At 41.8% G+C, this 20,179-nt stretch overlaps 1 protein-coding gene across 2 annotated transcripts in view; it reads right to left on the bottom strand.

Moving 5' to 3' along the window:
* LOC149869216 (chloride channel protein C-like) overlaps nucleotides 1-20,179 on the bottom strand; it is a 127,461-nt gene that overhangs the window by 19,888 nt on the left and 87,394 nt on the right. For both annotated transcript variants that reach the window (XM_090039942.1, XM_090039943.1), the window contains exon 13: nucleotides 4,796-4,975. In XM_090039942.1, coding sequence (XP_089896068.1) covers nucleotides 4,796-4,975 — 180 coding nt within the window. The remainder of the gene's footprint in view (nucleotides 1-4,795; nucleotides 4,976-20,179) is intronic.

Below are 20,179 nucleotides of genomic sequence, written 5' to 3'. Positions count from 1 at the left end.
AAATGGAGGAGATGGATGATAGCATAAGAAAGCCACCCATCCCCCTGCTTTTTTCAGGGAATATTGGAAGAATTTAGTTGAAGGAACACCACCATCTTAATTTTCTTAAGCAAAAGGGAATCAAGTTGTGGGAAGCTACCTATATTTTTTCTGAAGGAAAAAATGGATGAAATGTGTTATTCCTCAAGGTCTCAGAGAGGTAATGAGGTCATGTTGGATAGAACTACATTCAAAATATCTTGAGGGGCATAAATATTGAATGACCAAATAAGACAGCGTCTGCATGGAAGACATTGTCAAGTGTCTGATGGAGTAAGGAGATTAGGTTGACTGGTATGTGTGTCTCACTTAGAACAAAGTATGAAAGAAAGTATACATGAATCTCAGAGGAAAGGTCTCAGGGAAGCAGATATGTGAGATGGTAGGTGCCCTCAAGAAATTCTGCCCATATCGTGAAAATGGAGGCAGCCACAGAGGCGTTTTTTAATCTTATAGATTGCAAAACAAGTAGGTTCCCTTTATTGTCCATATGCACCTGTAGGCAAGAGAAAGAAACCAGTTACCAACAGACTCCCTTCACATTCATCTCCCATGCATTCAATGCGTTTTACTGCGGCTTGTGTTATATGTTTGCCTTTCTATCAAGGGAAGTACAGCACACTACAAAACAAAGATATCTAATCTTATTTTCTTGTACCTCAGTGACACTACACCATGCTTCAAATGGAAAACATGCAGCTTTATAACCCAGTAAGAGTTTAAAAGCATTTATAGTTTCCAAGGCAGAACTTCCATCAGAGACAAACAGCAGAGCCTACCCACTTGGCCTTCTTCCAGGATGGCCTTCTTCGTAATTGGGGAATAACCACATGCTTGGCCAGAGGGCATGCAGTCTGCAGCTTGCAGAGGACTCCAGAGTGGCACAATCATACAGAGCATTTTATTTTCTGTATTTGCTAGCCTCCTGTTTCTTCAGCTGTTACAGAAAATGGCTCAACTCTGTTCAGATGAACAAGGATGATATTGTGCTTTTTTAAAGCCAGATGCTGAATCCTCCATATTCAGGAGTATAAATCCCTCATTCTTATTAATTCCATGCATCAAATTCTCCATTCACATGCTCCTCAATCTGAATTCTGTGTAGGTTTCCCAGGCATGCACTGTGTGCTGTCTATGGCACAATGTCAATATTATTGCTCTAAGGAGTCCTCTCCTCTGGAAACTAGTGCTTCAGTTATAGTACTTCCTCTTAAACAATTTTAAAATAGACACATTTAGTGTCTATTGCAAATGCCTTAGCTTCAAATGAAGGAGGAAACTACTTCAGATTAAATCGTGCACACAAAAGTACATTTGATGATCTCATCTTAAGCCTTATCACAAAAAAGCTCAAAATTTGGCACTGCTAACCAAATCTGGGAGTCTTTGAACAGAACTGGAATAACAGTGCATTTGTAAATCTGTGTAAGAAGGCATAAAAAATGCCTGTCAAAGGCAGTTTGTCTCTAGCCTTTCTTCTTCGAAGAGCTATGGGTCTCCCTTTTTCTTTTTAAAGAGATAGAGTAATATACAGGGATAATAATATAATATGTAAATATTATATGTATGTTATTTATATAATAAAATGGTAATGTATTATATGATATGATACTTTCCACATTTGAGACACTAGGGTAAAGTACTGTATATGCCTTTACAGATCGCATTTCAGATCTGGTTATCTAAACACAAGAAATTGTAGAGAAAAATTAATGGCTGTAAATATTTAAATGAGAAAGAGTATTAAATAATTATATCCTGCAAATTCCAATACAGAAAGGTATCTACCATTTCAGCAAAGAGATCACGGTTGAGCTGTTTCTTTCCCCCTTTATGCTGTTCCATTTTTAACCTATTACCAAAATTTTCTGTGCTAGACAGAATCCATTTGATAATGCAATAGCACACACACACACACACACAAAAAATATGGGGACTCTGCTCTTTTATAATGGGAAAAAAACAGTTTTTCCACCAGTAGTGACTACCTCAGCTTGCACTCTCTCCAGGCCCTATCACAGGGGCGGGAGGCAGGAGGGCCATTTGGCCCAGGCCTCTCATTCACGGAGGGCCTCAAATTTAGACTTTTGACATTATCTCCAAATGAAGTTATACATACAGACACAGACATACACTGACAGGATTGAAAGACAATGACGTTCATCATACAACTTTAAACTTGTGTCCCATTACCGGGCCACACCGCCTGTAGTGCACTATGAATTAATATTTTTTTAATATACTGGGAGCCTCAAAAAATGTAAGTGGCCCAGGCCTCTCTGACCTCTGAGAGGGCCTGAATCTCTCACCATACACAAGATCAGGCAAATACCAATACTTGCCTGTGGGACTGCAGAAACTGATGACTGAAAACAAATTAATAAAGCCGTGCCCTTTAAAGCAGTTCTAACCCATTTCTCAGTCTTGCAAGGTACTGTGTTGCTAAAGATGCCCTCTTTTGAATAAGAGAGTAAAGCCAAATCCTATTTGTGATCATTAATAAGACACATCAACATTTTAAGAGCTACATTCAGACAATGACTACAAAGACTTCCATTCATGAGAGTGAGAGCGATCACAGAAACACAGCATAGTCTTCTACAACTTTCACTCCAACAAAGAAGTGCAAGCTGCTCTGTGAAACCATTAAGAGTAACTGACACTGGACAAAGGAGTGATGCCAAGGGGTTCTCACAAAACACTGGCACCCAGCAGGTCTCTTGGCCGATCTCTGGAGAGAGTGACAAACATTCAAGCAACCAAAAGATTCTTTACATTTTCTTCTTCAACCTCAACAAAATTGGGACATAAGGGTGATTCCACCCCCCCGCCCCCCACCCTGCAGCTTCACTGCCTCGCGTCCCTACTGTCTTGCATCAAGAATTAAATATTTACACAAACTTGGAATGTAATCAACAGCCTACAACTCTCACCACAAGGTAACATGATGAGTTAACAAGAGAAACAATAAGACTGTAAATTAAATTTAAAAAGCACTTTGGCTGGATCAGTTGTTAGCATGAGCTCCAATTTTATTGTAGTGGACAGCTGGGGGAAAAATGAATGGTTCAGTTTATATTATATAACATCTTCAAACTGGTGCAGGCTACAGTCTGTCAACCATAACATTTGTGTTTCAATGCTTCAGCACATCCCTTATTAATAACATTAATGATAGCAACAACAAGCCAGGCAGTAATATCTATGTGGCATTGCATTTATTGGCGCCTGCAGTCTTGGAAAACTGCATGCCAAGCAATCCCTAACAGCAGATTCTCCCATTCAAAGCAGCTATTTCCTTCTCTGTGGGAATCCCACAGAAAGGTTTTCCTGTCAGTGAAGCACAATCACAGGTTTTACTTAATCAAATATTCACAAAATGTTCAGCTAACCTTTACCTAACCCAAAGCCATCAGGTAAGTTAATGTAACCTGACTGCAAGTGGTTCATAAAAAAAATCTTCCAGCACTTTTTATAAGAATAGAGACATGATTCCCAGCCAAATTTCAGCTAACTCTCCTCTGACTTAATTCTACAGATTCAGCTGGACACCGTATTGTTTATATCCTTGGGTTGCTGTTTGACAGCTTTGGTCTTCCACCCCAGAGGTGGTTACATTCCAACTGCAAATGATGAGACTCTTCTCTATTGAAAGCTTTTAAAAACTGAAGAGTCCTAGAGACAACGGAAATGAAAGATACTATGTAAATGAAAAAAAACTAATATAATTAAACTTAGATGCTGTGTTTTTATGTTATGACAAAATTTATGGATTAATATTTTATTGGCCATTCATTAGTTAAATCCTACTGGCAATCATTTTTATACTTGTTTTCATTTGTTTTCTTTTTTTCCTTCAACTTTCCTCAGGTCAGTGGGTTTCAACCTTTTTTTCCATTTGTGGACCCCTAAAAAAAAATTGAATTGAGGGATAGACCCCATTGGAAATTTTGAATGGAGGTACAGACCCTTTTGAACTGTAAGTGTGAGTAATCACATACTTTTGATTGATCATAGCCATTTTTGGGGACCCCTTGTATGGTCTGCAGACCCCCAGGGCTCAGCAGACCACAGGTTGAAAACAACTGCTCTAGAATATACAAAGTTATAATCAAGCTGCTTTTTCTTCTTCCCGAAGAATGGAAAGGAGTCTTCAGAATCACTTCTGCAATGCTGGAGTCACTCTTGCAGTATAACGAAAAGGATTTCCAGCAATAATTTCCTTACTGGGAGATGTTCTTTACCCTTTGATAGTCCTCACAGGTCAGCACTTGCTTAGCTTAATTCTTGTTTACTATAATCCAGTGCTTGTGCTTCAGCCTTTGTTGTTTCATCCTGATTGTGAAACATTTTATCTTAATAGACTAATTCCAGTAAAAACATAAACAAAGGCAATGATTGTGATTGCTGAGCAGGCTAATTTTCTCTTGACTTACTATATTTTTATGAGTTTGATCTCATTCTTTTGGCATTAGAATTCAAGTGAGTCACCAAGGATTTGGGGTCATTCCCCCTTGTTTTCAATGATCCACAAAGCAACAGTTCTTAGGAGTTGTTAAGCAACATATGATATGATATGCACTATGGTCCCAACCCAACAAATCAAAAGGATATTTGCCATTGACCACAATGAAAGCATAAACTAGTTCTGTCTTCACATCATATAATCTTCATAAGCACAGTGTGTTAAACAAAAATTTGAATGTTGTCCAAAAAAGGCCACATAATATCAAGTACTCATCTGATAATGTTTTACCTTGTAATCGTTCCCAGGAACACCTCTGCTTGGTCTGGCTCAGATTTGTAAACCACTGGGAATCCACCATGGCTGGTGTTAGCAAGGAGCTGAGCCAATGAAACAATTTTTTCTTTTAAGTGGAGGACTCTGACACAAGGCTCCATGACATCTCTGGCAGAGAATAATTCCAGGTTTAACCTGAAAGATACAAAACAGACAGCTAAAGGATTATTTAGTAAACAGGAAACAAGGCATACTGTACCATGTAAGCATTTGATGAGTTTATAATGTGTTAGTAAATTACTTCAAGATGGTAATCAATCTGTTTTATTTGTGAATATAAAAAAAAATGTAATTACCCAATAAAATTGCTTATCAAGCATTGCCTCTCTGTGTGCAAGATACATGATAAATTCAACCATATGCATAGTGTGATCTTTTTAGGATGTTGGAAAAGCCATTCATCAACCTTCATGACTTTCTCATTAAAAAAAAAAAATTAAAAAAAAAACCTTAATCTGAACTGAAACATTGCACAATGGAGGCCTGGTTTAGGCAATATAAATTGGAGTGCTCCAGAAAAATTCAGGCATCTGCTCAACATCACAGCAGTTTTCAAGAGTGGAGGTGACAAATTTGGGGTGAATCTTTGAAGACCTCTGACAAACCATAAATGATTTTCCCAGTCTTGGTTAACATCTTCAACACAAGGTGCAAAGTCTGAGGGAAAGAAGCTTTATTATACATTAGTTGCAATCACATACATGTACCACTATTACTGAGGGTGGGGCACAATGTACAATAAAGATAATTTCTGCTAAATGCTAATGCAACAGAAATGTTATGTGCCAGATCTCGAGCAAAAGAGCTGCCCCAACCTATGTCAGCTATGGACTTGGCTCAAGGGTTTTTTATTCTTCTGTTGTCATTCTCTTTCATGATTTTATTCACTGCTAACAGTGTCAAATTGGTAATCAACACAGATACCAGAATTCCTTATGTACAGGTGAGTAAAACAAAAGTAGAGACCTGTCCATAGCCTCCTTTGCATAATCTACCTTTCAACCCTGGAATGCATCCCCTCTAGTAGAAAAAGAAAAAAATCAGCTCCACAAATTCTGGTTGTTATCCTCCGCAAGAGTCCTAGTAAATATGTTGTTTAATGCCTGCGATGTGGCTGCCTGCCTAGGTGCAAATAAGCTGAACTGACAGTTCACTTGGCATGAAGTATAAAATACCCAGGAAACAACAATGAGTGTTGCCATTACTAACTGGCCTGGATATGCACCTGCCCCAAGATAAATTCAAATTCTTGTGTTCACTGGACCAGTCCTCCTGAACTACACACTGCTCCATTCTTAATGGCATCACACAGAGTTCAGGCAGTAATGGACATAAGATATCATTCCCAGCGCCTTAGGCCAAATAAAAACCTGTGGGCTATATTCTGCATTTCTGCAAAAAATAAAAAAGACTGCATGCAGAATTCAGTACTGTTCACCACTGATAAAGCTGGCAGAAACTGGGATACATCTTCAAATCACATTGAGTAGTGTTTATTGTTCCATTGCAACCAATGAATCTACTTGCAAAATAAAAATGCTACTCACAGTGGGTGTTTGAGCACGGGATGCCCAGACAATGTACACGATGAAAATTTCCCTGTGTGGATTAATGGCATCACACTTTACATGTATCCAAGTTCCTAGCAATTTAAATGAGTTTGCATTGTTACAAACTAATCCCCATCCTGATGTAGCTTAGTTCACAACACCACAACTTGGAAGGGTGCCGTCATTAATTTGTCACATGTACATGGCAAATCACTGAATGACATGTAGTATGCCCTTTTTGTCCATCAGGTGTAGCTACACTTTTTGTGTAGAGAGCCCCCTTGTCCACCAAGTGTCACTATTATTTGCAGGTTTTTGTGTGCAAAGAATGTTTTAAGACACCAGGTATAGCTGCGGAGTCTGACATGAATCAATCCTCTGCTGATCCCTTATTATTATTTTATTAAATAAAGAGTTCAAAAGACGTTGATCTGTTGTTGTCATCTCCTATTTTACTTGGTGTGGTGGGTGTCCAAAGGGCCCCAGGGTGCACTGGGGGCTTGCAGGTGAAGGTGATCACAGGGAGTGGTGTCTTGACACACGGGTCACTGGGCAGCTTACTACTGTGCCATGGCATACACAGGGCTAAAGGACCTAGCAAGGCTAAAACACATCCAGAACAAGCATGCCTATAAGATACAAAAATTTAGTTGCCAAAGGTGCAGACAGAGCCCCCCTCCTTGGCTTGACTCTGCCTGGTGCCAAAACTTGCAACAGTTGCAAAGGCTATAAGACAGTACTTTAAAGACCCCAGGAGTTAGTGGGAAGCATATGGCGCTACAGGACAAGCCACAGCAGGGAGGTGTGGCCACAGGGGGCAGGCACTTGTTTGCAGCCAATCAGGGCCTGCTACCATCCATGGCCAGGTACACCTTCTCACTCATTTCAGGCCAACAGCTTCTTATCCACTCACAAGATTCACTGAGTGCATCTTTTTCAAGCACCAAGAGTCTTTATTTCACTCAGCTTCCCACATTTCTTGATTTTCAGTTCCACTTGCAATGACATGCAGGCTACCAAGGCAGGCTGCCACCGATGCATGAAAGGAATCACAATGAGTCCAGGAGGCATTCCAGGACCTGGCAGGACCGGCAAATAATGACCAAGCTCCTGGAAACAATTCTATGCTTGCTGGTCATCAGTCCTGCTCCTGCCCGACAGGGAGCAGCACAGGGTGGTACAGATCCACGTTCTGTCATCCAAAAGTTCTCAGTCAAGCTCTGAAAATCCAACTCAAACCCAAGTTCTTTTACTTAGAAATTATTATTGCTTAGATTGATTTTTTTCACAGCTCATACACTGTTACGGTAGTAAAAAAGAATACTGTTATGTAGTAATTGCACTTCATTGTCTTATAAAAGTTCTGTGGTTTGTTTAATTTTTGATGTGCAAATAAAGGTTTCTACTATCTTTGTTCAATTCTTCACTTCAGATAGTCAGTCATCTGGTTCAACTTCTGACTCCTGATAAGGTCAATGCGCTCAGAGTACCCACCCAATTAGTGCTCCCCACATTAACAAAATACTGGAACAGCCCACCACCACCCAGCCTTGGCAGAAGCATCCTCCATTCCTGCCCTGGCCAGCACCAGCCCCAGCCTCCCAGCACTTAAAAAAAAAAAAAAAAAAAAAAAAGCACTGCACTTACCAGCTAGGGATGAGGGCCTCTGGGGGCTCATAGCAGAGCCCCCATGTGTAGGGCAGAGCAGTGGGTATCTCACCACCCGCTCGACACCCTCACAGCAGCTGTCGCATTGCATGGGTGCAGCGCAGCTCAGCAGGGCGCTGCACGCCATTTGAAAGCTAAGGCAGCTCTACCTGTCAGCCAGTGCCCAGCACCAGAGCTGCAGTGGGCCCAGCTCCCAGACAGCATGCAGTGACCTGCCAAGCCACACAGCACTTGCGCGATGCAACAGCTGCTACGCAGGTGCCAAGCAGGGGGGCAATACCCGCTGCCCACCACTGCCTCACAGGGGGGCTCTGCCACTAGCTCTCAGAGGATCTGATCCCCACTGCTGCAGCCAGTCAATGCAGGCCTTTTTTTTTTTTTCTTTTTTCTTAAGTGTCAGGAGGCTGGGGCTGGGCAGAGGATGGGGCCAGGCAGGGCAGCCATGGGGGCTTCTCCTGTGGCTCCTCTGGCTGTGCCTGCTTCTGCCCTGGAGTGGGGAGCTGCAAGAGAAGCCCCATGGCTGCCCCATCCCCCTCCCAGCCCCAGCCTCCCAGCACTTTAAAATGACTGCGGGGCTGTGCCCAACTCTTCCTGGGGGCACCTCAGAAACATTCCGAAACAGCCAAAAGATTTCCAAAATGTTTTGGATGGTTTCCTTTAGTTTTGGAGATGTTTTGGAGCCTTCCATTTCATTTTGGATTCAGTGTTTCGGGCACTGAAACAGGCAGAAACACCCCCCAAATGAAACAGCTGCCAAAATTTCACACAGCCCTAGTGGGCATGTACTCTTTCATTAGTACAATGCGTCTGAAAAAAGCCTGTTTTTCATTGGTTTGGTTTACCTCCCCCCCTCCAGAACCCACGCCCACACTCTACAACCCTTCCCATGTCATCAGGCAGACATGGACAAAAATTCAATTTAATTTAACCAAAGCATTTATTTTACTGTCATTAACTGAAGCAAAACAGAAATACTATGGGAACACAATGCCCATTCCCCAATTTGCTTCAGATGCATCAGCATAGCACTAACAACTAAAAACCCATCACCTGTCAACAGCTCTTCTTCCCCCCTCCTCCCCTCCCCCCAGGCCCCCTTGTCTCACCCTCCACTTCGTCCCTAAAGTGTTGCGGCACTCTCTTTGTCCTGATATAGTAGGAGCGTCCCTCACTTGAAGGCACAGTGGCTGATGCTGAGGTTGTCGCTATTGGGAGCTGATCACAGATAGGGTTTTCTGTGAGGGTCAGCTTATGGATAGGGGCATGCACAGTGGATGTCACATGACTAGTCTGGGGTTGTGGGGGAAGAGGTAGCTCACAAACAGGGGCTGAAGTCAAGCGTCTAGGAGCTCCTGTCTATACTTGCCTTCTATTCACCGGCTCCAGGCAATATTCTGACAACACTTATTGGCCAGGTCAAGGAATTCCCTTGTGCTGGCCGTGATGTACTGTTGAGCTGCTGCCTCTCGCTCTTCAACCTTTCTATACACCTCCCAGAGTTCATCCCCCCCCATACTCATGATTCAGAAGCTGCCACCAAAGCTTCCATCATGCTCGTTTTAAACATCATTGCCTGTGGCAGTGTTCACACATTCACTCAGCTCTTGTCCATGCTGATGTCCGTGCTTTGGGTGCACATCCCAAAATTCCAGCAGATGTGGTAGCTGGCAACAGGAATGTGGGGGGGGAGGGAGTGATCAAAGATCTCATCCCCACATCCTGTAGCAGACAGACTATTGGCGATCACCAAGCAGCATCCATGTTACTTGGCAAATTAACACAGCCACCTGCAAAGAATGATTATGCTGGAACCCAGATGTCTCCTCAGTCCACTAAGGAGTTCGTTGTACATCACTCAGCAGCACAAATTTCTGCCACTAAATGAATTAATGCTTTCCCCCCCACACACCCAAGCAACCTTAAGAGAGGGCTCAGCACATCCACCCCCATATAAGCAAAACATTGCAGAACTGAGAACAGTGAATGTATCTGCTGCTTACAAAATTAACACCCCACCTCCCACCTTGCCATGCTTGGCCTTGGCACAGAAGTTGGGCTAGATCTCCATAACTCCTAGTCACCCAAAGCAATGCCCCTAGTCACCCAATGCCCCTTTCCCGTAACTTACAAGTCCCCAGGCGTGGATCCTCAGGTGTCCCCAGCACCAACACTGATCTTTGGGTCTCAGGAATTTCTGACACATTGCACAAATGTGGGGACAGTACTAGCATGGAATCTGATGCATCCTCCTCCTCTGGGTTATGCAGGAAAAGTATCAGGGAGAGTGGGGTCATGGTCAAAACAACTTTGTCTTGGTTCTCCTGTCCTGCAGCTGCTGCGTGCACTTGCCCCCACCTCTCTGACATTGTTGCCTGAAGGCTGCACAGTGCATACCATACTGCCTGCTGCAGTGACAGGACAGTCTCTGGACTCTTGCAGACTAGGTGACATTGTGGCATCCTGTAATCCCATCATGCCGAAGGATCGGGAGCAAGCATCACCTGCATCCTTTGTGAGAATGCAGGACAGCTGCTCATTGAATGGGGCTACTGTGCATCCTGCCCACAAACAAAAATTCTGGTCCTTGGCCCAATGGAAAGCACATTTCAGGGCCTTCATCTTGCTGCAGCACTGTGCCCAGTCCCAGTTGTGGCTGAAATCCTTCATTTCCTCAGCAACAGACACACAGACTGGCTTATTTCATTGACTTTCCAGCTGCATCAGAACCTTCCAGTCCCCCCAGATATCTGCCAGTTCTTCCTGGGCCTGGCTGGAGCCATGGCTTTGAGATGCATCTGGTTGCTGCTCCAAACCTAGGGTTCATGACTTGTTCTTCAGCGCCTCCACTGATTCTATTTTTCAGGGCCAAAATGAGTCACCAAGAGAAGGGTTGCTATGCTCTGACCAGAATTGCGAGACGCTTTCTGCCCCTGGCCATATGGAGGATGTATTACTGACCAGCGAAAGACAGCATTCAACTACTACCTCAGCAAATGCCAGATAACTGTTGAATGTGCCTTCGGTGGTCTGAATGCATGGTGGAAGTCACTGAACTACAAGCTCAAGGTGGAGTCAGAAAACATTACAGCATTCATTGTGGCAGCCTGCATGCTCCACAATATTTGTGAGAAGAGTGGAGAGGTTTGCAACGACTCCTGGTCTAAGGAAGTGCAGGAGGCAGTGGCTACACAGACATGGGAAGGCTGAGCATGGTGCCACCTATGATCAGCATGCAAATGCTGGTCGGGGAGCCATTGTGCAGAATTGCTTTGTCACGTAAATTTGGGCTGCTGCACATGGTGAAGGTGCTCTGTAGGCCACCTATCGATCAGTACTGAATGCTAAAATGTTCAGCAATTACCGTCAAGTGTTTCTATTAAATAAAATAAAAATGCTGTTGCAGCACTTCTGTCCATCTCTTAGGTGCATTGTTTTTAGTGCAGGAGAGGGGGAGGAGCCAGAGAGGACTGAAGTCTAAAGGTTTTTCTTGGCTTTGTGTGTACACGGGGTGAAATGTTGCAAGGATATTAAAATGCATTACCAGCACTGGTCACATTAACTCAATACCCAATATCCACAAAACAGCATTGCCTCTGCTATAAGACCAGCTGGAAAGGTTTCCAAGTTTAGAAATGGCCACTCTGCTAAGGCACGGTTTGCAGGTGCCCCCCACCAGGTTCACACTTCATTGCAGCTTACACATGAACTGCTTGGGCCAGAGCAGAGCAGGAAAATGCTGGGTGGGGGGAAGAGCCACCCCTCAGGGCACTCCTGAGACTGAATAAGTAAATCAATGACCCCCAACACTGCAGGTATGTGAGTGCAAGAATGTGGGTGCAGAAGCGGGGGCTTCAAGTGTCTTCCAGGACTGCCCAGTGAGATAATGCAGGGGTGAATTATCAGCGTTCCAATTAGCACACCACAACACTCCAATATGCCTGGGAATGTATATATATAAGAAATTCATGGGGTACGGATTTGTGCATATTATAAGCGATAGGAAAACTTCAGCACCCTGTTTGTAGGGGTGGTTGTTTGAGTACAATTTTAAAAAGTGAGTTTACACACAAAAAGTTTACTTGATGACACAGAAATAGGAAAATTTAAAAATAAGGTAAGAATAAAAATAAATGTAGGAATGAAAAGAATAAAAATAAAATAAAATAAAATAAAATAATATTTTTTAAAATAGATTGGTGAAAAAAATTAACAGAATTTTAAATTCTGTTAAAATGTGTGAAAAATAATGTAATTAATTTAATTAAACAACACTTAATTCAATTATTTAAAGTAATGAAATTGCACCACGTTCAGGCATCTGTATGTCAGCATGCTGTGAGCTATAGGTGCCCCCTGCTATAATTTAATGCAAAGACATCAGCGGGGTGGATTGTTATGCAGCGCCCCCTGCATTAATTTACTGTGAATTACGCACTGAGCATTTCATAAGATTTAAGAGTGATGACATGTACACAGTGACAGAAAAATGAAACCAACTGTTTCAATTTAGGGGGCATAGAATGAAACCCTGAAGGACTAAACCCCTGTCACGTGTACAAGCACCCCATGAGATCACTGGCAAAACCAGGCCATTATTACTGTTGGGTATATCACTGTACTTAGCCAACTGATTTATTAAAATGCAAATATCCCTGTTTGCCCAGCATTTAAATAGACCAGCTAAAACATACTAAAAAGAAAAGCTATGTATGTCTGTCTGAAGTTCCATCTGCACAAATCATTAACTGTACTAATTTAAAACGTGTTATACATAGCATAATAGACATAAATACAAAATTAATGATAATGGTCATTTCCTATATTATATAAAACCTATAGAATTAGTAAATAAAAAAAATGTGCAAGTCAGTTTTAGCAGATTAGAGAAGAACAACAACTTCGCTAACCATTTATTTTGATTGCTGAGAAACAGTTTCTGCACCACTAGAGAGTATCTGCGTTTCCCTCTTCCTCCATTTCCTAATATTGTTAATTTACGTTCAGGACAAATGTTTCTAATTATCGCAATATGCCACAAAATAGTCTTATGTTTTCTCATATCAGTTGTTAGTCTAGGAAAACAGCTGGTTTGTTACATAGTTAAGAATTCCTGGCTTTCCCCGAGATCGTGAAACATCTATAGCAGCTATTGTAGACACAGAGCCTGCTTTATCACAGGTCAGCTTTTACAGACATAAGACAACTCACTAAAGGAAAAACAATTCCATCCCTTGGTGCTGATTTTTTACTCAATGTCAGAAGCAATTTTTATTTACTTTTTCCATTGTTTTAAGAAAGGGTACTGCTTTAGAAAAATAACTGTAACAAAATAGTTTACGAAAGAAGGTCTGAAAACAGGGATCTTGAAACATAACTGGCCAAAATTAGCCCTTGCCAAAATTCTACTTCTTTGAAAGACAGGGTCAAATTAGAATCAAATCAATTTATAAAACAACTCCCTTAGCTTCACCATTCAGACTGTTTCTTTCAAAGTCCCTTATAAAGATTTCAGACTTAAAACAATGACAGATACTTAACTATGGTATTGTATACCTTTTTCATATACTGAAGAATGGAGAATTTGGCCCTGGGTGGCACTTCCTAGGTAATGCCATGACATTAAAATGTCCTGACACAGATCTTTATTTTACAGGGCATGAGAGAAATAGTTTCCATTGGGAATTTCTAAGTAGCATAGTCTATTGGACAATAACGCTAGACTATTTCCAAGGGCACAAACATTTCAGATTCTATTTTCAACAGAGTACAGCTCTCCTTTTGCATAGCTTGAAAACTGCATACTGGGGCATGCCTCTGAATACAATGCAGAACAAAGAATATCTGCCCCTTAATTTGAAGAGGCATTCATCCTGTAAGAAGTTAATATGCCCAAGTTGTAAACTATCTTGAAATGAATAATGGAAACATAGGTTCTGATCCTGCTGCTATTGATTTCACTGAAAAATTTTCCCATTGAAGTAAACTGCAAAAGAATCTAATCATAATATGGAGCTCTCTTAGACAACAATTCAATTAAAGGGAACATTTTTCCTCTTGAAACATATAGTTTACTCTTAATTTTGATCAAATTTCAAATGATTAAAGGGTTCAAAGTTAATTTTTAAATCCCAACTCAAATATATTCTAAGACTGAGTTACATGAGAACACAAGCAATTTACCCTGTTCAGTATATTTGCATACTTGCCTTCCTATTTTAGCAGTCACTTGAATCATTTTCTTTATGTGGTGAGAATGTTTACCTATTCACTAGCTACGGGCCATGATACTCAGAACAGCATTGGATTTTATTTGGGCTTTTTGTAAACCATTTTTTATTACTCTGACTGGCTATTGGATCTCATATAAATAGTTTTCAGAAGTTTGTTTTGGGATTTGCCCCATGTTTGTGGCCATTGCCAAAAGCATTTAAACCAAACAATTCCAAATTTTAATAACAGAGATTGAAGACAGATTAGTTTAAAGAGATACTATTGAGATGGGAAAAATAAATGGTGTAACTTATTAAAACTGTTCAATTTTTTCAGTCTAATTCTCATTCAACATTTATGTTTGCTTTCTAATACTCTCGGCTTACAGAATGAAACTGACCTGATTAGTTTAATTATTTCCATGCAGCTACTGCAACTAACAATATCATCTTTGAGGTCTCAAAATGCTGCTGCTTTATAATTATTCATTAATGCTCACATTCTGGTTCTCAAGCAACTCCACTAAATCACAACACTAAAGGGAGCCGTTTCCATTTAAAATCTATTCTCATTTTTTAAGTTAATAGAAATGTTTCAGTGCATATTAGATAACTATGAACCTTGTTTCTTTTTTAAAATACACTTAAATTGATACTCTTTCTCTTGCAAAACAGACCAGTGATGAAAGTAGACCAAACACAAATCCTGCATCTGCAAGCTGACTGAATCACTTAGTAGATATTTCATTATATATGGCTCTGGGTGTCTAGTACTGTAACAGCCATTCAAGTCAATAGATTTTCTATTGATTTGGGTGGCATGACTGGGTCTTTAAATATTCAATAAACAGCTCCCTGTAAAATCAATTCACAAGAGTTGTATAAGGATTGACTAAGCTAGAAATGTATACTGGTTAAACTAAATTGATTTTGAAAGTTTACCTCTCATAAATCAGGCTGCTAAAAGAAATTCATTTTAATTGATTATTAAAATAAACCAAAACAGTAGAAATAAGGTATAAGCAGACTTCAGTATATCTATCATACCAGTTGCACTGGTTTAACTAGTTCCATTTAATATCATTTTTAGATAAACATATGCAACTCCTTAGTATAGATAAGTTTAAGACTCAAAGCTGTCTACTTTTCAACCCAGCACTAATGGAGATCACTTCCTAGTTAAATCAGAAGGCAAAAGATTCCAGTCTCTGCTCAATACAGTTAACAGATACACATATTGATCTTGAAAGGGAAAACTTCCCAGCATCTTCTAGGCCTGACTCTTCCAAGATGTGTGAGTGAGAGAAGACTTGGCTGTTGAGGCTAGAATTCACCTAGACAGTACAGCACTTAAGTGTGAAATGTGTTGTTTGGGTTAGCTGAATGTCTCTGTCACTTGTTTCCCAGAGAGGATTTACAAGCTGCATCTGTGTAGCAACTACTATAGCACTATGACAAATGGATTTCTACGTGGTCCCAAATGTCTGTTGGGAAACTCTACTGCTCTTCAATGTGAAAACACACAAAGCAAAGAAAAAAAAAATGGATGAAAAGAACTACTGATGTCTAGAAAGTAGACACATTTCTAAAGCTTTGTTTTTGGGGTTATTTTAATTTTTACCAAAAAAAAAATACTAAAAAGTAGGGCCTGACTGATTCTCTGTTGTGAAGTGTTTTATATTTAGTCTGTGATGGTATGAAAGAGCATCAGATCATAACAGTACCAGAGTACTCCCATCTTTGCACAGGTATAAACGTCTGTGTAGATGAAAGGCCAACATCAAATGAGGCTCATAGTCTGGGAAGTTAAGTTCAACATTAAGTTGTATGGGATTACTAACCAAGCAGGTGAAAAATCATCCGCTATCATGATTTTGTGCTGGAGGTGTCCACGTGGCAGCTTAGCCTATTGATGCCTTGAGACACTCAATTTCACATTATGTCCAGATGCCAGTTATAAAGAACATGATTCTTGACTTCATTTGCACAGACCATGGTGTGAATATGTGAACAGACTCAGAAATGGCAACTCCTTCTGGACTTTCCCACTACTTCTCCTGCACATTCTCTTGCATTCTGGATCCCTGAACTACTTCATAAAGACTCTGCTCTCTCTTCCTTCAGAACCCATCTCAGGATTGTCTACTACAATGCCTATGAAAAAATATCAGCAAAAGATCAATTAAAGATAACTGCTACTGAAAACAAAATCAGTAAAATACAAATAAATATTGAAATGCAACTACATATGCCATTCTCTATTCTTCTCTAACCAAATCAAGAAATGCATCTCAGCAGGAAATGGACTCAAGACATTCAGTTCTGGACTGAACCTAACTTTCCCTCGCTGTGATTCAGGAATTGGGGAACATGAGTTTTAGGCCTGGAGAGCTCATTTCTCTCACTTAAATCACTCTAAACAGGAAAAGCTATCTTGCTACACATGTTCTTTAAAAATAGGACTGTTTTAGCCCATTATAAGTTTCCTATTAGGCAAATCCTAAAACCATGTGAAGAGTTACATGGAAAATTATAGGAGGAATTGACCAAGTCCTACAGAGGCTGTAGAGCTTATAGGCCCTAATCCTGAGACACATTAAACCCTCCTTTACTAAAGGGCACTTTTTATGTCCAATGACTTCACTAAAAAGTGGGTTCTCAACACTTGAAAATATTAGTCTCTGAAGAAATGGACAGAACAGAAGAGACAAGTATCTATGATGAATTAAAGCTGGGTTTTTGGTTGTAGCCATGTTAGTCTAAGGACATAGGCAGGCAAGGTTCTTTGAGTAGATGCAGGGCCATCCGGGGGGAGTGTGGGGGGTGGCAAATTGGCGCAACCACCCCGGGCCCTGCGCTTTGGGAGGCCCTGCAGCACTGGGTGGAGCAGCGGTGGCACAGAGCTGGGTGAAGTGGCAGTTCCACCCCCACCCATAGCAGCAGCAGCTTCTTCAGGTCTGGGGCTGTGGGATCAGAGCTGGGGCAGGACCCCACATGGGCTGACTTGCCCAGGGCCCTGCACCCTGCTCGGGTCAGCTCTGAGTATTTGTGATATCTTTTACTAGACCAACTGAGTGGCTGAAAAAAAGTTCTTAGCAAGGTTTCAGGCATAGGGAGTCTCTGCTGGTCTGAGACTCCAAGGAATGAAGGAAACTAAATGTGGCTGGATGTCAGTGAGAATGTAAATAGGTAGATATTAGAAAGACAAAAGGTAAAGAGGAATTAACTATCAGCCATAGGTCAATGCAAGATATCTGTCCATATAAACAAATACAAATATATGATACATGTAAATAGAGTATATGAGTGTGTGGAGATGCACAGGAATTGTACACATTATATATCTGTGTCTGTAATACTTAAGTGCATCTACACACACACACACACACACACACACGAGTAAGAGTGCATTCATACAAAAAGAGAGATACAGCAGTAAGTATCTATTTGTGGATAGATAACTAAAGTAAATGTTTCTTACAGCTTCAGCAATCCCTGCCTTCCCAAGATCATTGCAAAATGTTGTGAAAACCTTCACTTAAAAAGCTAAGATCTCTGCAAAATCCATCTGTTCTGGCATTATAACCACCTGAAGTCAGAGAAAGTAATTTCCCAAAATGATATCATGCATATTATTTAAATGCAAAGAAATGTTCCAAATAAACATCTTTAGGAATAAAGATGGAGAGAAACATGTAAGCTGTGCACTAAAATAAATACCCCATGAACTCTTTCATAATTGAACAAATGAGGAAATTAGTGTTCTCTGGATGGATCACACTGCAGAATAATATCCAAAGGAAATCTGCAAATACTAAAATGTCTCTTGTAGTCCAGATGCAATAATATGACAAGTTTCTTGCAGTTCTGTGCCAGTAAAACAAATCCAAATCTGGACAGAAGACAGAAGGTTCCTGTGGGACCATTTTTATGAATGCTTCATTCAAGGCCTCCACCCTCATGTGCTATACCAGCCACCTTCACTTTTCCACTCTCCCCGATTCAAGGAAGGACAGATTAGCAGTGGAAATGGTAGCTGAAAGATTTCCAGGCTGGGATGAATGATAATAATAGGCATCTCAATGCCTAGGTGCAATTTATCAGATGACCTTTCAGAACCTGATATGTGGATATCTAGGACTTAAGGGGAACCTATACGCATGCATTGAGGCTGCTCTGATATGCTCCAATTACTGCTAGAGTGTGGCAATTACCACACTGGGGAGGCACTTTACAAAATGGTGGCAGGGGCGCTTTAATTAAAGCTTGTTGGATAAGCTTTAGTTAAAGCACCCCCCACCACCATTTTCAGCTTGGGGACACTGACAGACGTGATGCTCTAGGTGATTTAATTAGAGTGCTCCCTCTGCCCCCCACCTCCTGGAACACATGTAGGAGACCACAGAAGTCAGAATTACAGTAAGCAAGATGAAGACAGGGATTTCAGAGTGCTCAGGGCCTCACAGGATCAGACCCTTTCATATGGAAAGATGGTCTTGCAGCAAAGGCATAATTCCAGGTCAGACCTGGGCTGAAATCTTGGCCCCATTCAAATCAATGGATGTTTTTTGCTGGCTTCACTGAGGCCACAATTTTAACCCACAAGCACCTTTTCTAGATGTGCCATTGAGTAAGGGTGTTGTTACACACTACAATTTGCAAATGCTAAAACAGGGGGAATGTTTTGCTGTACTGAATTGAGAAAGTTCTCTGAGCAGTCACATGCTTACTACAATCATTGACCTGAACAGCTCTGACTTGGAGCTAAAGGGCTGGTGACCAGAGAAGGCTAAGAACCAGAATATCTGGGTTCCATCCCTGCTCTAGGTGACGGCACAGGGAGGGCAAGAAGATAGCTGTCCTACGGGGAGCCCCCAACCAAGCCCACTGTGACAGCTGCTGCTGAACTGATCCCGGGACCCCAGACCTGGGACCATATACACAGCCATCCCCCAAGAGAACTGCACCTTTTGCCCAGGGTCACTTCCTGGCCACATTTCTCCCTAAGCCCCAGCAGATCTCCTTTGACCAAATACTTCGAGATAGGCTGTAAGCTTGTTCCCATCCTGGGATGGGGGTTGGGAGAGGACTGAAGAAAGCATCAATTGATTAATCATCCACAGAAACAAATTCAAATACCTTGGCCAGGGAGAGCACCAGGTGGCTCACAATCCCTCCTTGACTGACTGCCCCAGCTGGCATCAGATCACCAGCAGCTTTACTGAAATGGCGAGTCCTGGCTGTAATCCTAAAGCAATCTGTGCATCAGTGGCATCAGCTTCTGGCCCTGGCAAGGCACTACCTTGAGGACAATGATACTGCCATGGGCACTATGCCAGCCCAGCAGCATGCAACACAAGACAACGAAGCTAAAGTCACAGCACTGCAGGTACAGTACTGGATGCCACTTCATCACTGGGCACTACTAGTGAGCTCATGCTTGCAGCTTAGGGGGATGAACTGTGGCAGCATAACTTTAGACTGTCTCATCACACACTCATAGACCTTTGCACTGAATGGGTCAGAGGGAAGAGGCTAGAATCAAGTGGGCAGGGCACAGTGGAGCTACCTGGCATAGGGGCTGGGCTCCCTCTTGCACTACCCAGCACAGTCAGCTTCATCCTCAGTCCCCCATGCCTCAGTTTCTCCCAGCCAGCAGAACCCCCTGTTGATCCGATTCCATCCTCCAAGCCTTCCCTGGGGAGGGCTGCACCTTTCACCCAGAGCTGAGCAAAAGCTGTGGGAAAGTTCACTTAAGCACCGTTACTCATGGTTAATTGCATTTTGCTCATGCTTGCTGGCCCCATTTCCCCCAAGCACTGCTGGCTCTCTCCTGGCCATGTAGTTTGATGGGAGCTGTAGCTCAGCAGGTGACAGAGAGCTGGGCTGTGGGGAGCCCCTGAGTCAGTGGA

The sequence above is a fragment of the Crocodylus siamensis genome, chromosome 3 (genome assembly GCF_052110815.1).
Source record: "Crocodylus siamensis isolate JL-2025a chromosome 3, ASM5211081v1, whole genome shotgun sequence".
In the NCBI taxonomy this organism is placed as follows: Eukaryota; Metazoa; Chordata; order Crocodylia; family Crocodylidae; genus Crocodylus; species Crocodylus siamensis.
This window is presented reverse-complemented; position numbering and strand designations above follow the sequence as displayed.